Source organism: Blastomyces gilchristii, assembly GCF_000003855.2.
Source record: "Blastomyces gilchristii SLH14081 genomic scaffold supercont1.10, whole genome shotgun sequence".
Taxonomy (NCBI): Eukaryota; Fungi; Ascomycota; class Eurotiomycetes; order Onygenales; family Ajellomycetaceae; genus Blastomyces; species Blastomyces gilchristii.
Genome location: NW_003101673.1, coordinates 910,097 through 934,205, shown reverse-complemented (window position 1 = coordinate 934,205; position 24,109 = coordinate 910,097). Strand labels below are relative to the sequence as shown.

The following is a 24,109-nucleotide window of genomic DNA, read 5'->3' as shown; positions in this document are numbered from 1 at the left end:
GATGAATGTATAATAGTTAACTTTATAGATATAGGAAAAACCCTGAGAACTTTTAGTTCTCAGATAGATATCATAGTCTCTGACTGCATACATCTATAATTGAAGAATAATAATAATAATAATAATAAAAGAATCTTGTTTAAACAAGTGAAATGAAAGCTAGCAGAAACAAAAGAAAAGCATACATTATTCAAGATTTAAGATAAAATCAAAGTGAAAATCTTGTTTAATTAAATGTAAAAAGAAAATATTCTCATCTATAATTCAGCTGAAACTAGATCATGATTATTTCAAATTCTATATACAAAGATTTAATAATAGATTTGATTTAACAGAGTACTCATTCTGCAATGCAAATGAAAATCCTGAGTATATTATAATATATTATGCATTATACAATAGTCTCAGAGTCAGATTAAAAAAGAAGTATGATTTAAATCAATTAAATATAAGATTCTTATTCTCAACTGAGACAGAAATTAAATACTTAATAGACTCTCTATCAGAAACTCAAGCAGCTATAAGAAAATAACTGAATTCAGAAGTATCTGAATATGAAGAGATGAAAATTAATTAGATATAGTCTGTTAAAACAGCTATATACTATCTTTTAATAATTTTATTTTATTATAGTCTCTCTTTATTATACTTATTTCTTTCTGTTCTTTTCTTTTCTATCTATCTATTTAATGTGTCTATCTTTAAGACTATGTTCTCTTTTTCTTTGTCATGATATTTTCAAATGATTTCAAAGTATTAGAAGATGTTGAAATACTGTAATTTATAAACAGTTTTTATATTCTGAGCTGAAATTTTCTGATTTTGCATATCTGAAATTGATAAATATATAATAGTTGACTCTATAGATATAGGAAAAACTCTGAGAACTAAAGATTCTCAGATAAATGTCATAGTCTCTGACTATATACATCTATAATTGAAGAATAATAATAATAATAATAATAATATTATTATTATTATTATCAGAGTTATTATAGACAGATGAGAGATCTATAAGTATATTTATATTAATATATCAGCTGTGATCTCTGAAAGAAAAAAGTAGAATATAATATAGTAAAAGATATAACAGACTGTAAGAATTAATATATATAAGACTTAAGTGAGTACTGAGCTGTTATAGTATTAAAAGAATAATATAAAGATAATAAATACTGCTGAGAGTATTCTATATAATAACTATAATCTCAGAGACAGTAGATAGATTTTTATAGTAGTAATTATTATCTATTTTTAGCTGTAGAACAGAGTTTAAACTAATATATATAATAAAGCTATTTTATAGTATCTTTTATATAGACTAATAAAGCTGAATAAAAGAATTAATTTTAAAAATATTAGCAGTTATAATAATATAATAGAAGAATATAAAAAAGTAAATAAATAAATAGTAAGTAATATAATATAAATATAATTAAATATACTAGAATATATAACAGAGTCTGCACTATTTAAAATATCTGTATTAAACTATAAATTATAAATTTATATTTATATAAAATAGATATTCTTATCTAAATCAGACTTTAATAACTCTTATAGATAATAGAGTTTTCTCTGTATTTAAAATAATACTGAGCTGCTAGTAGTCAGATAACTCAGATATAAATTCTGTTTATATTTAATAAATATAAATATTAGAACAGAGTTATAGTTCTGAATATACTTATAAAAATACTTTATATCAGCTACATTATTATTAAATAGCTTATATAGCTCTTATATAAGTTCTTTAACAGATAATAGTCTTACAGTATCTCTTATATAGTATATAAAAAACATTGATAGAGTTTTTAATAATCTGTATATATATTCATTAATTTAATACTTAGCTCTGCAGATAGAGTAGTAGATATTTATTCAGTTAAAATTAAGTAATTAATAGTGATAAATGTAGAACTGAAAGCTGCAGAGAATAGATCAGTAGTTATAAGTAATTAAAGAATTAACAGCTGATTCAGAGATAGTTAAACTGATTTAATTATTAAGAATGTTAAGAAACAGCTGTTCTGATAAATCTCTGTATATATAGTCTGTATTAACTACTGCAGCAGCTGTCAGATGATAATATTTAGCATCACAGATATGTTTATAATTGAGAGTTCAGCAGTTATTACAGTTCTTGAACATGTGATTAACAGTATAGAACAGATGAGATGAACAGTCTTCACAGTATATATCACAGTGTGATAGCTCAACTCACTGTGAGTTAAGTACAGAAGCAGCTACATCTCTTAATAATAAGTGAGAGATTTGAACTGAATGTGTCTGATATGCATAATACTGAGCTTGATGACATGTAGAGCATGTATGAAATAATGCATTGAATTGAGAATATTCAAACATGCTGAGAGAATAAGAATTCTCACATATCAAGCAGCAGTGCATGAAAGAGTATATTAATGAATATACAGGTTGTAATGAACATAGATAAGAGTATAAAGAATGTAAATACAGTAGAGAACATCTGTAAAGAAAAGAATGAAGATTATCTATCAGAGTTGTACAGGCTGCAGAGCCAGCTGTTAATCTCAATCATAAATTTGATAAGATGTATGTGATGACATGTGAGGTCATGTTACAGCGTTTTTTGCATGGAAAAGTTGGTTTTTCTTTAATATATAGAGAGATAAATAAATAAATAATACGAGTCGCCTATCCGTACGCCTAGATATCTCCGAGATATAAAATAGCATGAATTCTAGACTTGTCGGGAGACCTCAGGGCGGCCGTTAATCAAATAGTCGGCGCGGGTAGTTAGTTATAGGAGCAAACCGTGGATTAAAAAAAAAAAAAAAAAAAAAAAAGCCGGATATAACTACAGAGGCACCAGTTATTATTATTATTATTATTATTATTATTATTCTTCCATTATACTCATATGCAAGCGGAGCTTATGATGAGTCCTTGCGTGATGTTAAATACAGGCCAAGTGTTGGTTATACAGGAGGAAATACAGGTGTTGAGACCATGCCAAGATAACAAGAACATAGGAAATACAAAGGAGTGACAATTAGATACATGCGATAATAACTTCCCAGCCCAGGAACATAGAGCGATTTATTGGAGCGATTTGTACACCTCTGTATTTATTAGGAACCTGAGGTGCTTGAGTTCCGGATTTAATGTATCCCCTGCGGGTTTCGAACCCACACGCCTTGGTTTCCCACGCCAAGGCGCTACCAGGTGGCCGCATTAACCATTCGGCCACCGGGGCACAGAGGCACCAGTCAGCCCTAGCTAGCAACACCAATTCCGCACTATTGAAAAAGCAAGTCAGTCAGGGAATTGAAATTGAACTATGGAGTCAAAGGAATACAATTCTCCGGACAAGGAAATGCGAGCTGGCAAGGGTCAATAATAATAATGATAGTACATAGTTGTGAAGAGTTCAACATCTGATATTACTTGCAACGAAGCGGGCGGTGTTGCCGATTTTCGCTATCCCCCTCTCCTCTCCAATCATGTTTACTATGCAAGTCTCAAGTGAGAGGTGCCATGTGGCAGCCGTGGCCGCAGCAATTTGGCAGGGAAAAGCAAGGAGCCAAGTAGTGAAGAAGAGCAGACCGCTATTATTATCATTTATTGTTGTTTGGAAAACCTATGATTGAACGGAAAGGGGTTCTCGAAGAAGAATATTGCAAAACGGTGATTTCCCGGTAGGGCTATGCAGCACATGTAATGTATGTTGTTGTATGTTACACATGTACGGAGTACATAACATACATAATATTAAATAATAATAAGGCATGACATGCATGATCTGCTCTGCATTTTCGTTTCGGTCACCACTTCTGCGAGTCAGGATCTACTCCGTAGAGCTGACTGACATGTGTCTGTCTCTTGAAAACAACCTGACAGTTTTACGAAGCATAGACAGTCTGTACGGAGTATGGGAGCGGGGACTTCTGTACTTCATCCAACATACCTTGCTACACGTCGTGGCCGCTTCATAGCCTTCAGATGAGAGAAATCAAGATGGGACAACAAAGAAGAAGAAACATTCCATCTCATCAGGTCTTAGCCACACTAATTAGTAAAAAGTCTGTATGTAATCAGGCAAGTGGAAAGACAAGCGCGAACCACAACGCAAGCGGTAGCACTAGCCGGATTAGGGAATCTGAGTGGGGCGACGGATGGGCCATATACGGCCGATGATTGGCTGACCGAGTGGAGCCTCAATTTCCACCAGCAACAGATTACAGATTAATTTAGAACAGGCACGGCTGGATCCTTAATGCCACAGAATTAGCTCATGTATACGGAGTACAGCGTAGGTACTAAGTAGTAGTAGGTACGTACTGCGTAAGCACAGGCAAGATGGGGAGAGACAACTTACAGCGTAGACAGGCAAAAGGGGCATTGTGGAGACCTCGGGGCGTGGCAGTAGCAACTGTAAGCTCAGCCCGCCCTTGGCAACTTAGCGGGGTTTTGACTATGGAGTTACATTTGGCCGCCATATAAAACACGCGCAAGGAATAGGTCACTCAACGGTCAGGTCCCTGGCAGCTCAGCTCGCTGGTAGGGTTGAACCACCGAAAACGTCTCCTTTTTCTCTCCTCCTTGTGGGCTGGCCTGGGCCCTGTCTTGTCTCCCTTGTTACTTACTAGTTACTAGCTACGGAGTACTTAGTCTACTATTATTAATATTTATTATTACTACTTGTTAGCAGTAGCGTTGGTTGTTGGTGTGGTGTGTGTTGTGTGTGGTTCCCGTAGCCCCGAGCCAAGCCCAGCCCCAACTTCCAAAGCCGCTGCAGCCCCGTTTGTCTGTTCTGTTTCCCTCTTCTCACCCTCTTCTTCTTCTCACCTTCTCCTATTCTTATTTTTCCTATCTCAACCTCCATTATCATCAACCCCCTTTCAATCCTCTTCGTCTTGCTCTTGCTCTTGCACGCACGCCCTCCCCTCGCCTGCATCATCCATACATACATACTGTCGTCCTGGGAAACGCTCCCCGAATATTCCCGTATACCGCTCTTGTCTCGACGAATCTACTACCCAGAATGACTGCGGCTGTTCCCCTCGACGCCTAATCCGTCCCTGTGCTGAAAATATCCTCTCTCTGGCCCGGCTGCTGCATACCCACACTCGTTTTATATCTTGATCCTCTGCTTCTTTTATCTTCACCCAGTCGCTCGTTTGTTGTGTTTTGCCTTTTCCCCCTTCTCGTTTTTACCTTGCCGCCGTTGATCGGCGCCGGCCCTGCACCAACCAACCAAAGGACCAATCGACATATTTCAAATGTGCTGCTAGGGGATTTGACGATTGCCTTTAACTCCTGATCTTGGTTTTGCAATCTTGCTTGTTGCATTTTAGTACTCACAAAAAAAAAAAAAAAGAAAAAAGAAAAAGAGAAAAATAGCATACTCTTATCCCTCACCACCATGGCTGCTGCTCAAACAGACCTTAGTAAGCAATCATTACTACCTTCACTCCATATTGATATTGTTCTGCTTTCAAAAGTACTAATTTCGTTGCTCTAGTATACGGTCGCTCTCTCAATACTCTATTCCGTCGATGTGTCGTCAATTGCCCGGCTAAACCTCCGCCTTGCCCTGAGTGCCCAGAGGGAGAAACCTGTTCTTTGATAAGCCAATCCTGTCAGGCCTGCCAGAAAACCGTCTGCATCAGTCTCGGGGAGGTGGGTGGAGTGGCTGCCCCTGATGAGCCCGCCTCTTCGAATATTGGTGCCATCGCTGGTGGAGTTATTGGTGGTCTGGCTGTGTTAGCCGTTCTTGTTCTGGCCTATTTTTACTTCCGGAAGAAGCGTGCGAACCGTGCAGCTAACCAGCAGTGGGAGTCCGAGTCGTATGAGAAACAAGAATCATTGGCAGGCAGCCGTGTCACACGGCAATCCACCGTTGGCTCGATCGCGTCGACTGTTCTCACCAGAGCATCAAATGTCATCCAGATCGCCTATATACCAGGCGTCACCAACCGCTCCCCACCAGACACCCCAGGTCTACTTGTCCCTCCAGTTCCTCCACTCCCCACAGCCAATGGAAGCACATACGGTCAGGACCAGCACTTTTTCATGCCTGGCGATATCCGTGATTCCGTGTGGTCTCAAATGACAGAGGATGATCGTAAGAGTATGAGTCCCAGTCTCGCTCGCAGCAGCGTGGCTACCACCCTCTACCGCCATGATGCCATCGTCAGCCCCGTCCCTGCTCAGCAAGCCCTCCGCGCCAAAGCTGCAGTCGTCAGTGTCAAATCTGGATGTATCACTCCCAGCGAAAGCCCTCCTTCCTCGACTCCTGTCGTCCCCCCTATTACTGCTTCCCAAATCGACAAGGCCAACGCCGTGGGCGCCAAAATGGAAAAGAAGAATGATAAGGCCGCCAACGAGAGGAAGTTTGCCGGTTCCATCGTCGCCCGCTCCATGGTTGCACGCCCTGTCAACCTGACCAAATCCCCTCTATCACCTCGGTCACCTAGATCGCCTCGGTCCAAAACCAGCACCATTTCCGAAACCGATGAGTCGTCCAATCCTATGATCACCGTCTCGCAAGCATCGTCCGTGAGAAATGAACCCGCTAGGATTGCTGAGTTACCCGGAGATCTGTCCACAGCAATTCCTAACCCCTCTAGGGTCGCGGAATTACCAGGTGACCATCCTAATAAGCGTCAGTCCAACCAGTCTGTCGCTGTCACTGTCATTGAGGATTCACCGTCTATCAAACAGAGCCCCTTTGATGATTCTCACGCTTCGCCGGACCAGCCTAAGTCGCCCACCACTAAACCGGATCAGAGCGAAAAGTCTACCCCTGACAAAAACAATTCCAGTCAGAGTTCCAATCAGTTGCAAGAACCACACAGTAAACCGGATTCTGAAAACTCACTCCAGAGAAGTATGAGTCCCTTCGACGACAAGAATGAGGTTAAGCCCTGAAAAGTTGAAGGAGGGGAAAAAAAAAACAAAAAAACTCAATAATGTTTTTGTTCTTTTCTGTGAAGACGATACGAAACAAATATTTTACATAAATACTTCTTTTGTATGGACACACACTGCTCCTCGCACCACCCTGCGTTCTGGACTTGCTTCATATCGAAATCATTTCGATGAAGATTCCGGGACGACTTACGATTGATGGGGCGTAATGATCGCAGAAGCTTGGACTGGGAATATATATGGCGCATTACGGGAAAGACTCGATGGTTTGGGTTTTTGGACTACTTTTATTTTTATTTTTGTACAAATGGCATTCTGTCTTTTATACCGGGGTTTTTTTTTTTTTCCTTTTATCTGACGTTTCAACCTCCTTTGCGCTTGTTCGACATTCCATGCACCTTTTTTCCTTTAATTTTGGTCAGTTCTATACCTTTTACACTTTTTGGCTTAACGAACGCTTTGTCCATGCACAAGCACTTTTCATTAGCCTTATGCCATGTAAAACTTTGCCGAGGACGACTCCTGTTCTCTGTCCTAATATTGGACTTCAATCTGTTTTTGGTATATATTTCTGGCAATTGAATCCGAGAAGATTCCTCCCGTGTCACTGTTCAATTTATTGAACGGTTGATATTATTTCTAACTTCTCGATGTATTTTGGGTCCTGCCAGAGCTAGGAGAGAAATATGATTCGTTTTTTGGACTATTTCTTGAACATTCTTTAACTAATCCCAACTATCCAACGCATGAACGTAAGGTTGCATTGTGCGAAATATCTGGTTGTCGTCAAATCAACCACTCCGCTCGCCTCAGAGCCAGGAGGAATCACTCTACAAACAAATAAATCAATTCGAGATACCTGCCCACCGCTCGGTGTGTCCCCCAAAAGCCGAAGAGCCCGATTTTCCCTGTTCCGCAAAAACGCGGCAAGACCACCGCCGCCCGACGACCACTACCAAGATTGCTGCCTAAGTCCCCCAATCCTACAACCTTGGCCAAGCCCCCAACCACATGATCTCGTGTCTCCTCCGCGTCATCCGCTAGACCACATGCGGTAAAATGGCAGGCGAATTTGCGGATTCTCGCGTCGGCTTCCCTGCGCGTGGCTGCCCGATTTGCAGGTTTTTTTGCTAGGTTTGTTGGTTGCTTTGGTGATGGTGCTATGATAGCCTTTGAAGGATGATTTTACTTTGTTTTTATGACTCATTGCGCGCTACGGTGGTTGGGATTGGAATTTGTGAGTTCAGGTTTCAATCCTGAGCGGGTTGGGAGAGGGAAAAGCGGATTGGAATTGTCCCGTCTTGGTACTTTGGAGATGTCATTTGGCCGGGGAAGGAAATCTGGCGAAATGGTGGGGGGATGAATACGAAGTGTTGACCCCAGTTGATGAGGTGGGATGACGGGGTATAAAGAGGACCCTGATTCCTCCCTTCTGTCCATAGGATCCCTATTCTCGTTCACCTCAGCATCTCAAATCAGAGCCTTATAGAATTGCTTCCTCTTTCAACCTTCTTCGAACCCCAAAGCACGGTACCTAACCCCAGCTCCCAATACATCATGTCTGGCGAGTGGACTCCTCCCCCCTTCGGCGCCCCATGCTGGGTGAACATCCCCGTCATCGACGTTGCCCGTGGTATGACGTTCCTTCAACCAATTTCCCAGCCTTCCAAAGGACAAGAGACACTGACACTACCACCCAGCCAAATCATTCTATACCGCTGTCTTTAATTGGACCATCCCCCCCCTCCCCGCCAACCTCAATGAGAAGGACATCGCCATATTCAGTTTTCCCAGTCACCCCAAGTCAGGAGCCCTGTGTGGTAGCTTTGAGCGCGTCGATGCCAAGGTGCATACCAAGGGCGACAGTGCCTTCAAGATGTACTTTATGGTTGAGGATGATAAGAAGACAGCTGAGGTATGTTTTGTTTGCGTTGACTTGTGTTTCAGTAGCACAAACTCCGACAGTTGCTTTGATGGGCCATGCCATGACAATGGCGAATACGTGTGCACTTCTTGTAGGCAAGTGTCCTGACTAGCCTTTCAATCATAGGCAATCATCGCGAATGGTGGGGCTGTGATTGGCGAGCGCACCCCGGAGGGGGATCATGGCTTTATCACCCAGTGCCGCGATACCGAGGGGAATGGGATTGGCATCTATATCAACGAGAAAGAGTGCAGTGGGTAGACAGATACGACCGATTGACGGCCCAGGCGGGTTCAACTAGGCGTACTTGTTGCAGGGGATAGTTTCGGGTTGTGTTGATTGTTTTTCCATTTCTCCTATTCCCTTTTCTATTCACCCGGGCTCTTTTTTTGTTGGCTCTCCAGTGCTCGTAAAGAACGACCATGAGGTGGACGCAGAAGCAAGTAATGAGTTTCATAATTTTGAACGATAGTTAGTATGAAATAAGCTGAATTGGTTTATCTTAATTTAAGGTACTGTTTGAAGCGAATTCATAATAATAAATAAGTATTTACCAACATGAGTAGCAACCGTAAGGAATATTCGAACGTCTGGAGAGATCTTCTCGAGTATCTAGCTGCCACCAACGTAGCGGAAAACGATTTTTCTCGACAAAAAAAAAGTCGTGAATTCCATGGAAACGAACATACAGAAAATGCAACCATAATCTATGCTTTTTGGCAGTCATTCCATGAGAGTCCTTGTCTCTCTGGCCGCATTATTTTCGACGGCTTGCACGCATTGCCCCCGACATGCATCCAAAGAATTTGCAGTCAACCTCACTGATGGATTGAGTGGATTTGCTCGCTGCTTTTCTATGTGTAGTGAAGTCGAAGCTAGCCTGGATAACCCGGCTGGGAATTCCACCAGTGGCAGTGTTGCCTGGTAACCCTGTGCCCTGATTGGCACCTACGGTGCCTTTAATATAAGAGTGCATTTGAAATTCAGAATAAGGATCCAGCTTCGGTCTCACAACCCCGCACATTTCGTGCAGGGACTGTCGCAGAATAGAAATTCGGAATTTCGTGGCAGCTGCCGCCACGTTGATGACTTGATCATCCATCATTACCCCAATCGAATTGCTCCTGTCAAACTAAAGAAGACATTCACTCCGACTCGGACTCCTCCGGTTGCATGATCTTCTCATCCAGCTCCTACGAGTTTAAACGCGGAATATTTTAGCAAAGATGGAACTTCAACAGATATAAAAAATGGGTCGTAGAAATGTAGAAATGTAGAACACACGTTACTCAGGCGCGCTTTCAAGTGCTGCAACTGGCTTTCTTTAATCACCAGATGGCGCTCGTCATCAAGGTCCTCGACGATGTAATCGTGCCGCTCCTGGTCGTATTTGAGGATTATGGCCTTTACGGATGGGTCGCACTCAATTAGGACACCTATGGACACAGGAAGATATTAGTTGAGATTGATACATTTATGGCTGGTGCCATTTAACCTAGCATACATACCTTTTACGGCACGGGGCATGGTTGGATCTGACGGTTGTAGAGTGGAGATTGGATTCGGAGGAGACGCGCTTATTTGGGCTTCTTTTGTTATAGGAGAAAAGCAGAAGAATCCTTAGGAACTGAGTGGTTTCTGGTCATAAATTGTTGAGTTCAAGAAACAGAAACGAGAGGGTTGGATAGAGCTCACAGCTTGGCATTGTCCCAGATCACGTGATATTCTTCGACGACTTTGCATTTTCTTGTACGAAGTAAAGAGAACAACAATAATAAAGACAAACTCAGCGAGCCCACGCACAAAGCGCGAATTGAGTAACTAACCCACTACCAGTGAAGACAAGACCATCCCATTGGGGGTTGAATAGCCAAAAAAATCAAGGTCAGCTGAATTGGTTCTTGTACAGGTTCACGTTTCACCAACGCGCAGAGAGAAACAAAGATGCAGTATTCCGCGAAACCGAGATTGCTCCATATATCATCTCAACCACGCTCAATAATAATAACCACACGTTGCTAACACTCTACATATGCAAAAGAGCTAGTTCATCAATTTGAACGGGGGGAATATCGCTCCCTACCTGTTGAATGATCATATCATCCAACATCACCCAAACCAGGAGAAGAGGCAGCCTCTGCGGACCAGAGTGTTTCAAGGCGCGCGCCCCTCCTCCCTCCTACAGTTTGGAATTATCAATCCTCAAAACCATTCTTTCCCTTTGTTTCAAGTGGGATAACGCGCGCGCCCTGTTCCCTGCCGTGCGTTCGCGGTGGAGTCTTACAGATGAGATGATGTCTGACACAGCGAGGTCGATCTTCGACCGCGCCACACAAAACGGGATATTGAGGGTTATTGATATCACCATGGATAGTCAGTCACTTGGAGTGAATGGATATGCCGGCATAGATTTGCCACTGATGGTTTGAAGGGGACGGTGATAAAAACTTGTGTGTGGGTGATACAGCTAACAAGATAACAACCCTGTATGAGGCGAAGATCCCATCGGTGCTGAGCCGGATCCTTGCGGTGGTGTGGCTTTTTTGAGGAAGAGAGTGTGAAGGGATGTAGAAGCGTGGATATTTTCACCATCCGTCATGATGACGGTAGTCGTGGCACTACCGGGCTACTAGAGGGGATGTATCATTTATGTAGGGGGTAAAATCCGTCCATTTGATTAGAAAATTGCGTAATCTGTTCCAGTTATATTATATACTATACCATTGGCAGTAAGTGACCGTCTGCAATATCGTTTCTCTGAATCTAGTATTGGTGACGGAGGACAAGGCGTCCGTTTATATAACTTGTAGTTCTAGGGAGAAAAATTCAGCACGGGTTAATGAGTTAATTATGCCTCGGTCGCGAAGAACGGCTCCAAGATAAATATAGTTACGATATATATATATATATTCTTATTTACGCATTGTATTGGTAATTGGTCACACCATATTCATGATGTGAAATATTAGACAAAGAAACAACCCTTTCAAACACTCTTAATTACATCTACATCTAAGAAATAACTTCACGACTTTGAGGAAGACTCAGATTAAGCAATGATGCACGCACGATGACCAAGCCACAACCAACCAAGCCAAGCAGAATGGCACAGAACGGCTTGGCACCATTGTTCGTCCATTATCTCCAGAATACCAAGACAGAACAACAAAAGTCAGTTCTCGAGAGTTCAATTCAAAGTAGTTAGCAAAGATTCGATCTTTCGTAGGTAGATCACATATAGCTATACTCACTCTCACTAGGCGTGCCTGGAGACGCGATTGGTTTGAGAGTTTTTTGTCTATGCGACAAAAAGCCACTCCAAATTAACCTAAGTTAAGTTAACTTGCAATATTAATAAGGGAGAAGGAGGCGGATGTTGTGGCTTGGGTTGGTGCAACATTTTCTTAACCCCACCTTTTGTAAACTTAACTTAAGCTAGGCAGCAATAGCAGAGCAAGATACGAACATTCAAGTCACGACAGCGCTTTATTCCGAAGTTGCTTGGAAACGAAAGCAGATGCTATTTGGAAACAGGATAAGTTTTATTGATGAAATATTTGCGGCATGAATGTAAGTGTGTTGGCTCGTTTTTTTTTGTGATATTTTAACGGAAGTTGGGTATCAAGGTAGGGGAAGGAGAAATGGGTGAATGGAGAGAGGGAGAGAGGGAGAGAGAGAGAGAGAGAGAGAGAGAGAGATAGAAGCGACTAGATGGGATCGAGGAAGTGTGGTAGTTGAGTGAGGTAGGTAGGTAGGAAGGCTTGATGCGCGTGAGAGAGAAGGGGGCATGTCGGTGAAAGATAAATCTACGTCCTAAGAAGATGCGTTGAAGTGGGTAACGTCGAGGGAGGCACGGAAGTCAAGCGATGTTGAGAAACATATATATATATATATATATATGCTATCAAGAGAGGGAGAAATAAGGAAGACGGAGATAAAAGAAAAGAAATCAAAAAATGAGAATTAAGACGCTGAAAAAAAAAAATAAAGAAAAAAGAACCCGCTGACAAAATGCATTTATAAACAAACATATCATTCTAAAAACGTCTACAGGTGAGGGGTATTGAGAGCCATCACCATCAACAGACCGGATATCAACCCAGCGGTCGGGAGAGTCATGATCCATCCGCACACAATATATCCTAGCTGTCTCCAGTTGACGGCACCGAGATCATAATTCATCAGAGCGGTACCCATAGTGGCACCCGTGAGACACTGGGTGGTACTGACGGGAAGACCAAGACGAGAGGCCATCAGAACAGTGACGGCAGCACCAAGCTCCATGGAGAAACCACGAGTAGGGGACAACTGGGTGATCTTGTTACCCAGGGCGCGGATGATGTGATAACCGAAGAACCAGAATCCGGCGCCGAGGAGGAAACCGGCGACGATCAGGATCCAGACCGGGGTGTTGGTTTCTTTCGAGACCACGCCGGTGATGTAGGTGTCGTAGGCACCGACCCAGGGGCCGACCGCGTTGGCAACATCGTTAGAACCGTGAGCGATGGACATGATCATGGCACTGGCAACCTGGGCATATGTCCAGAGATGTTCGACTCTGTTATCGTAGCGCTTGGCGCGGGCGTGGGTTGCAGCAAGGAGCTCGGAGGAGTGGGAGACGCAGTCACGGGAGACGCCCTGGAGGAAGAAATATTTGACCCAGGACCAGAGGCGTGTTGGGCTGTAGACAGGGAGGTGTCTTGTTGGTGCGAGCCAGCGCTCTTCCGGTTCGAGGAATTGCTTGCTCTGGAGAGCGGCAGTGTTATGCTCAAGGCCCTTCTCGAGGGTAGACGGGTCGGGAGAGTCTGACCCCTTGTCATTGGAGGCGGGCTTGATGGCATCTGGGTCGGAAGCGTCGTTTTTGTTATTATTGTTGGCGGATGGAGCAGCGGTGTGGGCGCTCTTGTAATAGTCAATGACGACCTCACCATCAGCCGCGCCAGGGAAATAGAGCCAAGGATCATCGCGCCAGAGGGTTGGGCCCAGGGGAATATGGTAGAACTTGATGCGGGCATCTCCAACAACAAGGCGGCGGTGGAAGTAAGGGATGAAGAAACCGTAGGCGATAGCCAGGCAACCGAAGAAGACCCCGAGGACAATGCCGCACATCCTCCCGACACCAAACTCCTCATAGGACTTGCCACCGGGCAGCTCGACGATGATGAAAAGAGCAAGAATGGCGGCAGTGAAGGCGAGATAGTAGGGAATCATACGCATGGCCCACTTCAATGGATCACGGCGTTCGAGGACGGAGTACTTGATGGTGCCGAAGATGATGGCAGAGAAAGCGGCGGCAATGGCGGGAGCAATGGCCCAAGAGGCAGCGATCTGAGAAACACTGCCGCTGTCCCAGGCCCATTTGACGCTGGCCTGGGAAGCGATACCAACGCCGACAAGGGCACCGACAACGGTCTGGGTAGTTGAGACGGGGAAACCGAGTCTGGTGGCGACGAGCAACCAGGTAGCAGAGCCAACTTCAGCGCAGCCCATGGCAAGCATCATGGTGCCGGGATTTGGCTTGAACCGGTTGATATCGATGATACCGCTCTTGATGGTTTTGGTGACACGGGAACCCAAGGCCACGGCACCGACGAACTCCGTGATCATGGAGAGGAAACCGACCTGAGGCATGGTGAGGGTTCTTGCAGCGACGGAGGTCGCGTAGGAATTGGCAACATCGTTGGCACCGTTTCCAAAGGAGGAGCCGCAGAAAGCGATAGAGATGATCGCGAGAATCCAGTCATACTGAGTGAGGACGGGCATGGCTAGAGTTGGTTGGGGGAGGGAGCAGTCCTCTTTTTTATTTTTATTTTTTTTATTTTCTATTTATATCAAAGTTACTCGATCAGTCAAGTAAGTAACCCAGACGGGGGGAGGAGATAGAAAAGAGCACGGCCCAGCTTGGCAGGATTAGCCCTAAGCTAGACGAAAGCGAGGGGAAGAGAGGGGAGTGGAGGGAAGGGGAATTGCGGTGGGTGATGTGATGTGATGTAAAGTTGAGATTGAGGTTGAGATGGAAAAAAGGAAGAGGGAGAAGGAGGAGGAGGAGGAGGAGGAGGAGGAAAGATATAGAGATAGATATATAGATAGATATAGGATTCGTTGGTACCCTTCCCACGGCGCAAGATGTAACTATGGCTCTGTCAGCCCTGGCAAACCCAAGCAGCGAGTGTCACCATAGATGGGAAAGAAAAAAAAAAAGAAAAAAGACATGAAGGGGGAAGAAGAATTGTCGGCAGCTGACAGCCAACCACTCGGCAACATGCTAGACAAACAACCAACCCTCTTCTAACAAACCCCCTCCCCCCCCCTTGAAAAAAAAAAAAAAAAAAAAAAAAAAAGAGCCAGAAAAGCAAAAAGCCCCGGTTCCTCTCCTCTTCCTTCCCCCAAACTTAGCACTCCATAGTTCTGGATTTCGCTGGATTTCGCTGGATTTCGTTCTTCCTGGACTCCTGGAGCCCGAGCCCGAGCAAATGCCCCCCCCTCGTCAGAGGTGTCCCAAAGAGGCAATTAGCCCTAACTCGAGCCAAGGGAATGGCGCAACCAGGCTTGAACCAAAGCCAGCAAGCTTCTTATCGCTTATCCAAGCATCCAATGCCAGACTATTATGACTATTATTATTATTATTATTATTAACTAAGTTAACTTAACTAGTTAGTTACTAGACTAGACCAGACTAGCACCGAACGAGCCACTGGGGCCGAGTAAGGTAACTAATAACTAACTAACTAGTGGGGGGAAACCACGGGCTGGCCCTGCGTGGTTCCCGCCAATCACCGCGGCGCCCTTCAGCACGTTCTCTAACCTCGCGCCGAGTTTATCTCAACCTCCTCTCCTTCCTTCCCTCGTCCATCCCTCCTGCTCCCTTCCTCCCTCTTTGCCCCCTTCGACATCTTATCTAATCGGTTGATCCCACATTCCAAAGAAAGCAAAGTCTTGTCGGTTGTCGGTGGTTTGTGGTGGCGGAGTGGAGGCAGAAGAGGGGGAGGAATGATGGAATCTTTTTTTTTTTTTTTTTTTTTTTTTCCTTTTTTTATTCATATTCACCTGGGACTGGAGATGCAACTTTTACTGAACAACCGCCCTGCTGCATCGCCAAATTGTCCATTCTGATTCTTGCTGCCGAACCGGAAATCAACCTCCCCCCCCCCCCCCCCCCAATTGGAGCAGATGTGAAACACCTCCACGTGGGCGGACGTGTGTACGAAGACGATAAGCAACTGATTTTGTGTGTGTGTGTTGTATGTGTGTTGTATGTGTGTATCACATTCATTCAGGAATATGTGATCACGGCTTACTGTGTATTGAGTTCATGCTTCTGCTGTTGACTGCAAGAATATACACATTATTCACTCACTCAGTATTTCTATTCACTCACTCAGTATTTCTTTTTAACATCCAAGGTTTCTATTTAACGTGCATATCTATAGAAACATTTCTTGATTTCTTGATTTCTTGATTTCTTCATTTCTTCATTTCTTCATTTCTTCATTTCTTCATTTCCCGTCTTCTTCTTCTTCTTCTTCTTCTTCTTCTTCTTCTTCTTCTTCTTCTTCAGGAGTTTGGTTTGGAGTTTGATTTGAAGAAGAAATTCATATGACCACGATTCTTGTCCAAGCGCCTTCGCTCGCGTATTACCCACTTGAACATTATTGGACAAGCCAGATAGCTTGGAGAGGAGAGATAGATATAGCTCAGCTACTCGAGACTGTGGGAGCTGGCAACCGGGAGACACACACACACACCCACACATACATCCTTGGCTGACTGACTCTATGGATCCAATGACTGCCGTTATCCCCTGCACGGTTTCAGTCCGTTCGCTCTCTTTTCCTGCACAATGCTTGACCGGACTACTAAGAATTGCTTATTCCCGTCTCACCTTTTGGAAGACAAACTTCAGTAGAAAAGCGCCCTCCTCCCACGTTTTCCCCGTGCTGCCCGCGCTGTTTTCCTTTTGATGTTGGCCCATGGGTTCTCTTCCCTCTGGATCTCCACCCACCCGGCTCGGATACGCCCCGCCTGGCTGTATATCTGTATGTCTGCATGTCTGCATGTCTGTATCCCCTCCCGGCTGCAGCACGAGGCCCATGCGCGATGACTCTTCCCCCCCCCCCCCCCCGTGGATCCCGAAAGAATGAAGAATGGAGGGAAAAAAGCTGCCGCACGCAGATGCAGACAACAGTTACCAATATGTGGGAATTGTCATCTTGCATCCCCACCACATAAGCTCGGGCCTGGTGGTGTCCCTTCCTGGCCCAATCATAATATATATCTCTTTGTTGACTCCTGGCTCCCCTTGGCCCCTGACTCCTTGAACTTCCTCCCCCCCCCCCCCCCCTCTCCAAAAAAAGTCCCAACCCGTGTCAGAGTTTTACTACCATCCTCGACCTGTTTGAGCAGTCTGCCCCCGACATACGCATTGTCCGAGATGACCAGGGCTTTTTTCTTTTTTTTATTTCAATTTTCAACAGCCATTTCGCTTCAATAGATTCGACTGACAATTGACTCGAGCGCTGTACCGTGCAGGCTTTTCTGTTAAGCCATTGTTTCGCTTCCAGGCCTAACCTATATATATATATAATCTTGGAGGCAAAAACAGGATGAGGACAGCGACGTTTTATACCTGGTATTCGACATCCCATAATCCTTTGCGCTCACGGCAGCTTACCTTAACCCTGCGTCCAGAGGCCGAGCCCCTACTACAATCCGTCCAGGTCCATGTAACTAATCGTCCGAACTCGCGCGCAACCCCCTTCCAAAGACGCTCACCCCCCCCCGCCCATTGTCTTGACGGAAATAATTCAATTTTCTCCGTGTGCGATACAATACTAGACGGGGGAAGAAATCGACAATTGCCGTTGCCACCATGACCGAACAGCATTATTACCTTTGAATAATAGGGGGTTTAGCAAACATAAGAGGAGCTGGGGCTGCTGACTTGATCTACTTGCTGCAACCTTTTTGAGGTGACCCTTTGGCGCTTGCGGGAAAGAGAATAGAAGCACCACACCACACCACACCACACCACTTAAAGCGTAGATTCAAAGCTGTTGGTAGATATTCTTCAACACATTTGTAATTCCGAGTTTTCACTCATTAGCAGACCATTGCCTGGACAATCACCCGACAGCTGCTGCTGAAGTGAAAGCGGTTTCGCGGCATTCAGAAAGGTTATGTGACGATGTACAGAGGGTGCTTGGTGTATATGGAGATTCCCACTCGCTTGGAGCAGGTGTATGAATTGCCATTGGGAACACAAAAGGGAATACCCAAAGGGGAATCATAAGCGTTGGGAAATCTGGAATGCGTTGTTGCAAAATATATCCTGATTGAAGGTTGCTGGATGATGTCGATGGGTTGAGATACTTCGACAAAATCTGGGATTGAGCAATTTTCAAAAATGGTGGCCCTCCTGCCAGAATAGCTAGCTGCTTTGTCCATCTTCACATTGTATGGCCATGCATGCTCTCTGAATGACAGCAGGATCTACTACTCATGGGCCGTTTCTTCTTGCCTTTCAACATTGTCCATGTTTTGAGAGATAAGATAATTTCATTTCCTGTTCTTGTGTTTACTTTTAACATGGCGTAGCCAGCGATACAGCAACACACATTGACTCCCAATGTGTAATGTATTCCGGCTCGCCGACTCGACTGTCAATCGAAACCATGAACAAGCCTCAAGCCTGAGGGAACGAGTAACTAGTCATTTAGTTATTTAACTGTCGCTGATTGGTTTGGTAGTGCTAGTAGCGTAGCGTCAGGGTTAACAAACCCGAGCAAGTTATTTATTTTGGCAGCCTGAAGATTCACCATCCATCACATTCAGACGCGTGGCAGCGAGATTCTTTCCTTATCGAATTCTTCATTTCCCATATCTCGCCGTTCTCTGTAACTACAGAACACGGAACCCAAAGAAGCGAAGCAAATGTCCCATGCTCAGGTCGTGCGAAAGATCCCAAAGAAGTCGCGCAACGGCTGCCAACAATGCAAAGCAAGAAAAGTGAAGGTAGGCCTTCTAAGGTTTCGTAGAGCTCTCTAAATATCCTATGCCGCACCTGCAGGGCGTAACATCCGGATGGTCCTTTTCTTTTCCTTTCTTCCTAAGGATCCTTTCTCTCTGTCTCTTTTCGCAAAGCAAGCTCTGTACCAGCGATGTTGACTTGCCCTCGTTGAAGTGTGACGAACAAGCACCGTGTTGCCGCAACTGCAAGTATCGCAAAGTGAACTGCAGCTATCAGTTGCAATGGGGTCAACCATCTAGCTTCATACCATCTCGATATAGTAACCCTCAGCCTGCCCAACCGTCGAATGAAGTGCAAAAGAACAACTTGCTCCCGTCTTCCCGCCCCCCCCTTATTCCTCCTACCCGCTTAGCACACAATGGAACCACGCCATTACAGGAGCTCGAGTTAATGCATCATTATGCTACTACTGCATTTGCTGTTTTCGCCGACTACGAAGTGTACAGGTCCATTTGGCAGGTAGCTGTTCCTCGCGAGGCGCAATCGTACCAGTTCCTCATGCATGTCATCCTCGCCATATCCGCGCTACATATCAGTCATCTTCGCGAGACTTCTGATCATGGGAGTGGGTCTTCATACAAGGAATTGGCGCGCACACAGTACCATGATGCGGTGGTTGCATTTCGCTCGACGGTGCCGCGAATGACCAAGTCTAATAGCAGCGCCGTATTTGCTTTCTCTAATTTGACAATCTACTTCGCCTTCGGCTCGTCAAAATTCTCGGCCGACAATGGAAGGATGGAAGATCCGATTGGCGAGTTGCTGGACGTGTTTACCCTTCTAAGAACAGCCATGGAGACTATACGATCGTCGTGGGACTCACTTTCAGATGGCCCTCTCGCTCTGCTCCTTCAACGTGGGCCAGCGATTACAGACCGTCAGTACCTCCCTCCAGACATTGCCATGGGACTAGAACTCATGGAGCAATTCTGTCAGAGTGTGACTACCATTCGAGGTAGCGACGGAACGATCAATGAGACTTATCAAGTCGCCATCAAGCAGCTCTGGGACTCATTCGTCATGGCGGAAACGAAACGCAAAGACTGGTCGATGGCTCTACGATTCCCCATCATATTTTCCAAACAGATTCAGCAGTCCTTGAGGCGGCGAGATCCAACAGCCCTGGTACTTTTGGCGCACTTTTGTGTTTTGCTCCATCGAGCGCCAACACGGTGGTGGGCAGACGGTTGGAGCGAGCAAGTTATTGATGCCGTTTTTAGAAGTCTAGACCTGCGCTGGAGGCATGCAATAGCTTGGCCGATGAGAGCAATTGGTGTGGAAATGCGAAGCATAGATTTAGACGCTGCGGATTGGGATTTACTTAGTATATGAAATATTGCAATGAATTTTTATTCTGGTGCGTAGAGCGCCTCATGCCCTATTCCCTACTTTGCTCATCACGAGACAGTTTGCGGACGGAACTATTCAGAACAAGCGAACTCTAGTATTCAATGACACGCGTGAAGCGATAAAAGGGTCAAGTATAAAGTATTGTTTATCTATCTATATCTGAACAAAATGCTAATAGAGAAATATGCCCAAAGGAACAAAATCCATGATAAGCGCGAATGAACGGTAACATACCAAGTACGAGAAAACCCGCGTCAATAGAAGCCTCCAAAACCCCCCAGCTTTAACATACAAAGTACGAGAAAACCCGCGTCAATAGAAGCCTCCAAAACCCCCCAGCTTCCAGATGACCAAAGGAAAATCGTGATACAGCAGCGCTTCTGTTGTTCCGAGTACACGCATCGCTCAAGCTAGGCCCCTCGTTGCGATAGCATGCCTCGCATATGTTGTCTCCGCGAAACTGGGCCTTTGTTTCCTCATTGAGTTCGGATTATTACCATGAGTTCCGGCAAGCCCAAGCTCCTCAGGGTGCATATCCATGCCAACGGATTTCAGCCGAGAATCTCCCTTCAACAACTCGGAAATCACACCCGGGTGCATGACGTTCAGCACCATCATAAGAATCCACATTAGCGTGGCGTCGAAAATATAGAGGTAAAATTCGCGGCTCAGGAGCGTGCCGTCCGCGCCCTGAATGTATTCAATAATCCGAAATATGGAACGGATCATGATAAGGACGGAGACGGCGTAAAGAGAATAGAGGTATTTACTCCAGGAAACCTGGATAGATAGTGATGCTGTCGTTGGCCTAGCAGCCATCCGGCGGTGAAAGATGACCGAGACAATGATGAAAAGGCCGAAAAAGATAAGCTGGATGCACAGGCCAACGATGATCACCTTTTGGCCTAACGAGAGATTCGACTTTGTACCGCTAGACATGATTCCGCCGCCTAAGCTTGCCGTTAGATGATCCATGTATCCGCACGAGCCGAGAGCCGTTTTGTGAAAGAGAACCTAGCGATGAAGAGCTGGTATCGAGAGATAGTACGTACCACATCCCTGAACAACAAAGGAAAGGATGTCACCAGTGACAAAAATCTTGGTCATCCAAGTTCTTCGTATTACCGAAAACTTTTCGCCGTGGAGGATGGCAATGATGCGTCCTAGTTCCATGTATATCGACGCAGCAAACAGAGCTGGAGCTAGCAGTAAAAATAGGTTTTGGATAATGTACGGCGTATCTGTGAATAAGGGCGCTTCGGTACTCGAGATGATGCGGGCGCTGTATCCTACAATCTCAACTGAATGATATGAGCAAACATGCAAAGCTCATACGCCGAAAATGGCAACATCAATCACTCACAGATTCCCCCAACAACGACAGGGATGAAAAACCACACACTCCTTTTGACGAGTTGGAATGTGTGAAAGCCAGTGGTTGGCAAAAAGAGTATAATGAAGACTATGGCCGCAGCCTTGGAAGGGGTATATTTGTAGAAGTCATGAAATTCTTCATTGGCCATCTTGTCTGAAATTTCGCGAGCCGCAGGAGAAGTGATAACGTATGACAAAACTCTCTATATATGTATGGGAGAAAAGTGAACGAGAGACGGCAACAACAGATCTAGTAGCATCATCCCCTTTTATATAAACAGAAAAGGACATGCCTGCCATTGCGATAGAGCATCAACAATTCGGAACAGAAATAGCAAGACTCGTCATACAACCTGGTTTGAAACTGAGCCAGGTCCAAACTTCGCCTCTTATTGCGTACGTCTTGTGCCATCTCACTGGACTTGGTCGTGGTTATAGTTCCTACGTTCGGATTAATTTCCACCTTTAGAATCTTCAACTCATAGGTCATGCAATACTTTCGGCAGAGTCAACTCGGGCGAGGCCGTGTTCGGACACTAGACCAAATACGGACTAGTAAGCTGGACCAATCCGAAACCTTAAAAGTCCCGAAGTCGATCTGGACCGATATTCCGAAATCAAGGACCGGTAGTTTCTTTCTACAGACTTTGAATATTATTATTGTGTTGTCTGGAAACTGGAGCTTAGCCAGGACAATACCTAAAATTTAAAATTGGAACTTCATGCGCTTATTGGAAAGTAGCCCCAGCCGTTGAATTCCCTGATGAATGGGGTGTCGATATCTCAGAGCGCAATCCACTTCGATCGGCGGCAAGAGACAGCTTATCCTGCGTTCGATTAGTTCCTGGAAGCCAGGGAAAAGTCACACTGACACATATTAACGCTTCGCCTTTATGAAGGCGCCACGGCCGTGATTTGTGAGTAGCTGGTTCTAATCGCGATCGTTTTCGCAGCAAGAAATATATTCATTCCCCTTGGTGCTTGGCTTCCCAACGTCCGCTGCACAATCAGGCGGAGGATTAATACCGGTGCAAAACGGTCCATGCATATTTCAGAAAGGAAATTTCGAGAAAATGAACAAATCCACGAATAAGTTTAATGGACAGGATGAAAGCAGAAGTAAAATTTCTAGAGCAGGCGGACTGTTCCCCTTAAAATGCCTTATTAACTATCACGCAGTTGTTATTTACAGTTTAGCATTTCCCGAAATTTCTGCCTTGGACGCAAACGTCGGGGGGTTAGGGTCCAGGGGACCCTGAAGCCAGTTTACCATCCTACGTACCGCAGTGATAGGATTCAAGCCGTCCGCTGAGCAAAGGAATGAAGTGTTAATAGCGAGCAGAACATAAAAGGTGATAAGGAGAAACACACCGTAACCGATAAAGGGTGCGTGGATCTGATATCCCATCATTTCAACAATGCGTCGTGGGATCTCAGTGAGTCTTCGAGGGTCGACTGCAAGAATTTGGTTTTCGATTGGTCGGACCTATGGGGGATCGGTATGTCAGCGGAGTCATTACAATTACCCAGCGTAAGGAGGTGTTAGTTCCTCACATAGGGCTGGCAGTATTGGACCGTCGCGCTCTTTCGGGGGTTAAGGGAGTTGTTTGGTCCGCCACAATGCCACGTTGTGGCAAGGAAGTAGACGACGCTCCCTGGGGGACAGGTCATCGGCACAGTCTCGTCGTACTTTGGACGCCGGTCGGCCCCCCAAGTATGACTACCGGGGATGATGCGTGTGGCGCCATTCTCGGCAGTGAATTCATCGAATGCTTTCAAAGGACAAAGTCAGCGAAATCTGCTTTGTCGCAGCGGCCCCTTGGAATGCCGTACCTAGAATTATCGCACTTCCCAGTGGCATACGTGGACGTGGGACATGACAGAAAGAGTCATCTACAAGCTTCGAGATTCCGTTAGCCATCGACAAACCTTGACTGTCATTAACTTCGCGGGCGTACCGTGATGCAAGCCTTGGTGGGCTTCACCGGGGTTGATCTGGATGGTATGAAAAGCAGTGATATTGTACCCCGTGTCCAAGAAGTAGTCATTCAAGGTGAGCACACGAGGGAGCATTGCGAACTTGTCGAACGCTCTCGTCCTATGGTCTCAAGAAATAGACATTAACCTCATCCTATAACAAGTAACAATCTTCAGATATTGCCGTGGTAGAGACCCGTACATGTATGTACTGTACATACTTGTTCAATAGCGAATATATCCGATTCGTATTTAGCCCTTCAAACGCGTTCCGACCTTTGATCGGATCGGAGCCACTTAGCCGGTCGATCTGAGCCTTTGCGGCGTCCGCCTCTTCCGTGGTGAAGCAGTTCTCAAGCACGACGTAGCCGTGACGGAGACAGTGCTCCACGTTGGCCCGATCAACAGGGTCTGCAGGCAGGGGCCCTTTCATCATGCCCAGCGCCTGGAGCTGCGCTTCTAGCGAAGGTGTAGCCATGGTGCAAGCCAAGTTTGAAGTTTCGTAGTGAAAATTATCAGAGCGCTCACGGGAAAAATAGCGT

General features: G+C 45.2%; 8 protein-coding genes and 1 pseudogene across 9 annotated transcripts; 3 read left to right on the top strand and 6 right to left on the bottom strand.

Moving 5' to 3' along the window:
• Positions 1-3,149: 3,149 nt before the first annotated feature.
• On the bottom strand, positions 3,150-3,238 carry BDBG_17216 (annotated as a pseudogene). The gene has a single exon. The product of its transcript is annotated as a tRNA-OTHER (tRNA).
• Positions 3,239-5,407: 2,169 nt separating this feature from the next.
• On the top strand, positions 5,408-6,915 carry BDBG_05216 (uncharacterized protein; the record flags this gene model as incomplete). Its single annotated transcript, XM_002624401.2, has 2 exons — positions 5,408-5,432; positions 5,507-6,915. The coding sequence occupies 2 exons, from the start codon at positions 5,408-5,410 to the stop codon at positions 6,913-6,915; spliced, it is 1,434 nt and encodes a 477-aa protein (XP_002624447.1).
• Positions 6,916-8,472: 1,557 nt separating this feature from the next.
• BDBG_05215 (uncharacterized protein) lies at positions 8,473-9,156 on the top strand (the record flags this gene model as incomplete). The annotated part of the gene is made up of 3 exons (XM_002624400.2): positions 8,473-8,548; positions 8,616-8,830; positions 8,966-9,156. 3 exons carry the CDS (start codon positions 8,473-8,475, stop codon positions 9,098-9,100), a joined length of 426 nt encoding a protein of 141 aa, XP_002624446.1. The 3' UTR covers positions 9,101-9,156.
• Positions 9,157-9,596: 440 nt separating this feature from the next.
• Positions 9,597-9,944, bottom strand: BDBG_05214 (uncharacterized protein; the record flags this gene model as incomplete). The annotated part of the gene is made up of 1 exon (XM_002624399.2): positions 9,597-9,944. One exon carries the CDS (start codon positions 9,942-9,944, stop codon positions 9,597-9,599), a length of 348 nt encoding a protein of 115 aa, XP_002624445.2.
• A 40-nt stretch (positions 9,945-9,984) lies between these two features.
• BDBG_05213 (RNA polymerase II transcription factor B subunit 5) lies at positions 9,985-10,434 on the bottom strand (the record flags this gene model as incomplete). The annotated part of the gene is made up of 3 exons (XM_002624398.2): positions 10,348-10,434; positions 10,124-10,275; positions 9,985-10,032 (listed from the first exon to the last, which is right to left on the bottom strand). Exons 1-3 carry the CDS (start codon positions 10,364-10,366, stop codon positions 9,985-9,987), a joined length of 219 nt encoding a protein of 72 aa, XP_002624444.1. The 5' UTR covers positions 10,367-10,434.
• A 1,238-nt stretch (positions 10,435-11,672) lies between these two features.
• BDBG_05212 (PiT family inorganic phosphate transporter) lies at positions 11,673-15,172 on the bottom strand. Its single transcript, XM_002624397.2, has 2 exons — positions 12,091-15,172; positions 11,673-12,017 (listed from the first exon to the last, which is right to left on the bottom strand). Exon 1 carries the CDS (start codon positions 14,600-14,602, stop codon positions 12,887-12,889), a length of 1,716 nt encoding a protein of 571 aa, XP_002624443.1. The 5' UTR covers positions 14,603-15,172; the 3' UTR covers positions 11,673-12,017; positions 12,091-12,886.
• A 1,147-nt stretch (positions 15,173-16,319) lies between these two features.
• Positions 16,320-16,811, bottom strand: BDBG_05211 (uncharacterized protein; the record flags this gene model as incomplete). The annotated part of the gene is made up of 2 exons (XM_031722036.1): positions 16,320-16,547; positions 16,722-16,811. The coding sequence occupies 2 exons, from the start codon at positions 16,809-16,811 to the stop codon at positions 16,320-16,322; spliced, it is 318 nt and encodes a 105-aa protein (XP_031578819.1).
• Positions 16,373-22,059, top strand: BDBG_05210 (C6 zinc finger domain-containing protein). Its single transcript, XM_031722035.1, has 3 exons — positions 16,373-18,850; positions 19,020-21,260; positions 21,329-22,059. The coding sequence occupies exons 1-2, from the start codon at positions 18,770-18,772 to the stop codon at positions 20,196-20,198; spliced, it is 1,260 nt and encodes a 419-aa protein (XP_031578818.1). The 5' UTR covers positions 16,373-18,769; the 3' UTR covers positions 20,199-21,260; positions 21,329-22,059.
• Positions 20,622-24,045, bottom strand: BDBG_17215 (uncharacterized protein; the record flags this gene model as incomplete). The annotated part of the gene is made up of 10 exons (XM_031724991.1): positions 20,622-21,166; positions 21,269-21,517; positions 21,580-21,793; positions 21,991-22,053; positions 22,873-22,898; positions 22,962-23,076; positions 23,145-23,362; positions 23,424-23,483; positions 23,549-23,688; positions 23,789-24,045. The coding sequence occupies 10 exons, from the start codon at positions 24,043-24,045 to the stop codon at positions 20,622-20,624; spliced, it is 1,887 nt and encodes a 628-aa protein (XP_031578817.1).
• Between the last annotated feature and the right edge of the window lie 64 nt (positions 24,046-24,109).

Excerpts from the sequence above, each read along its gene's own strand:
- BDBG_05212 (XM_002624397.2), bottom strand. The coding sequence starts at position 14,602 with ATGCCCGTCCTCACTCAGTATGACTGGATTCTCGCGATCATCTCTATC.
- BDBG_05210 (XM_031722035.1), top strand. The coding sequence starts at position 18,770 with ATGTCCCATGCTCAGGTCGTGCGAAAGATCCCAAAGAAGTCGCGCAAC. Across the intron at positions 18,851-19,019 it reads GCAAAGCAAGAAAAGTGAAG|TGTGACGAACAAGCACCGTG; the intron begins GTAGGCCTTCTA and ends CCCTCGTTGAAG.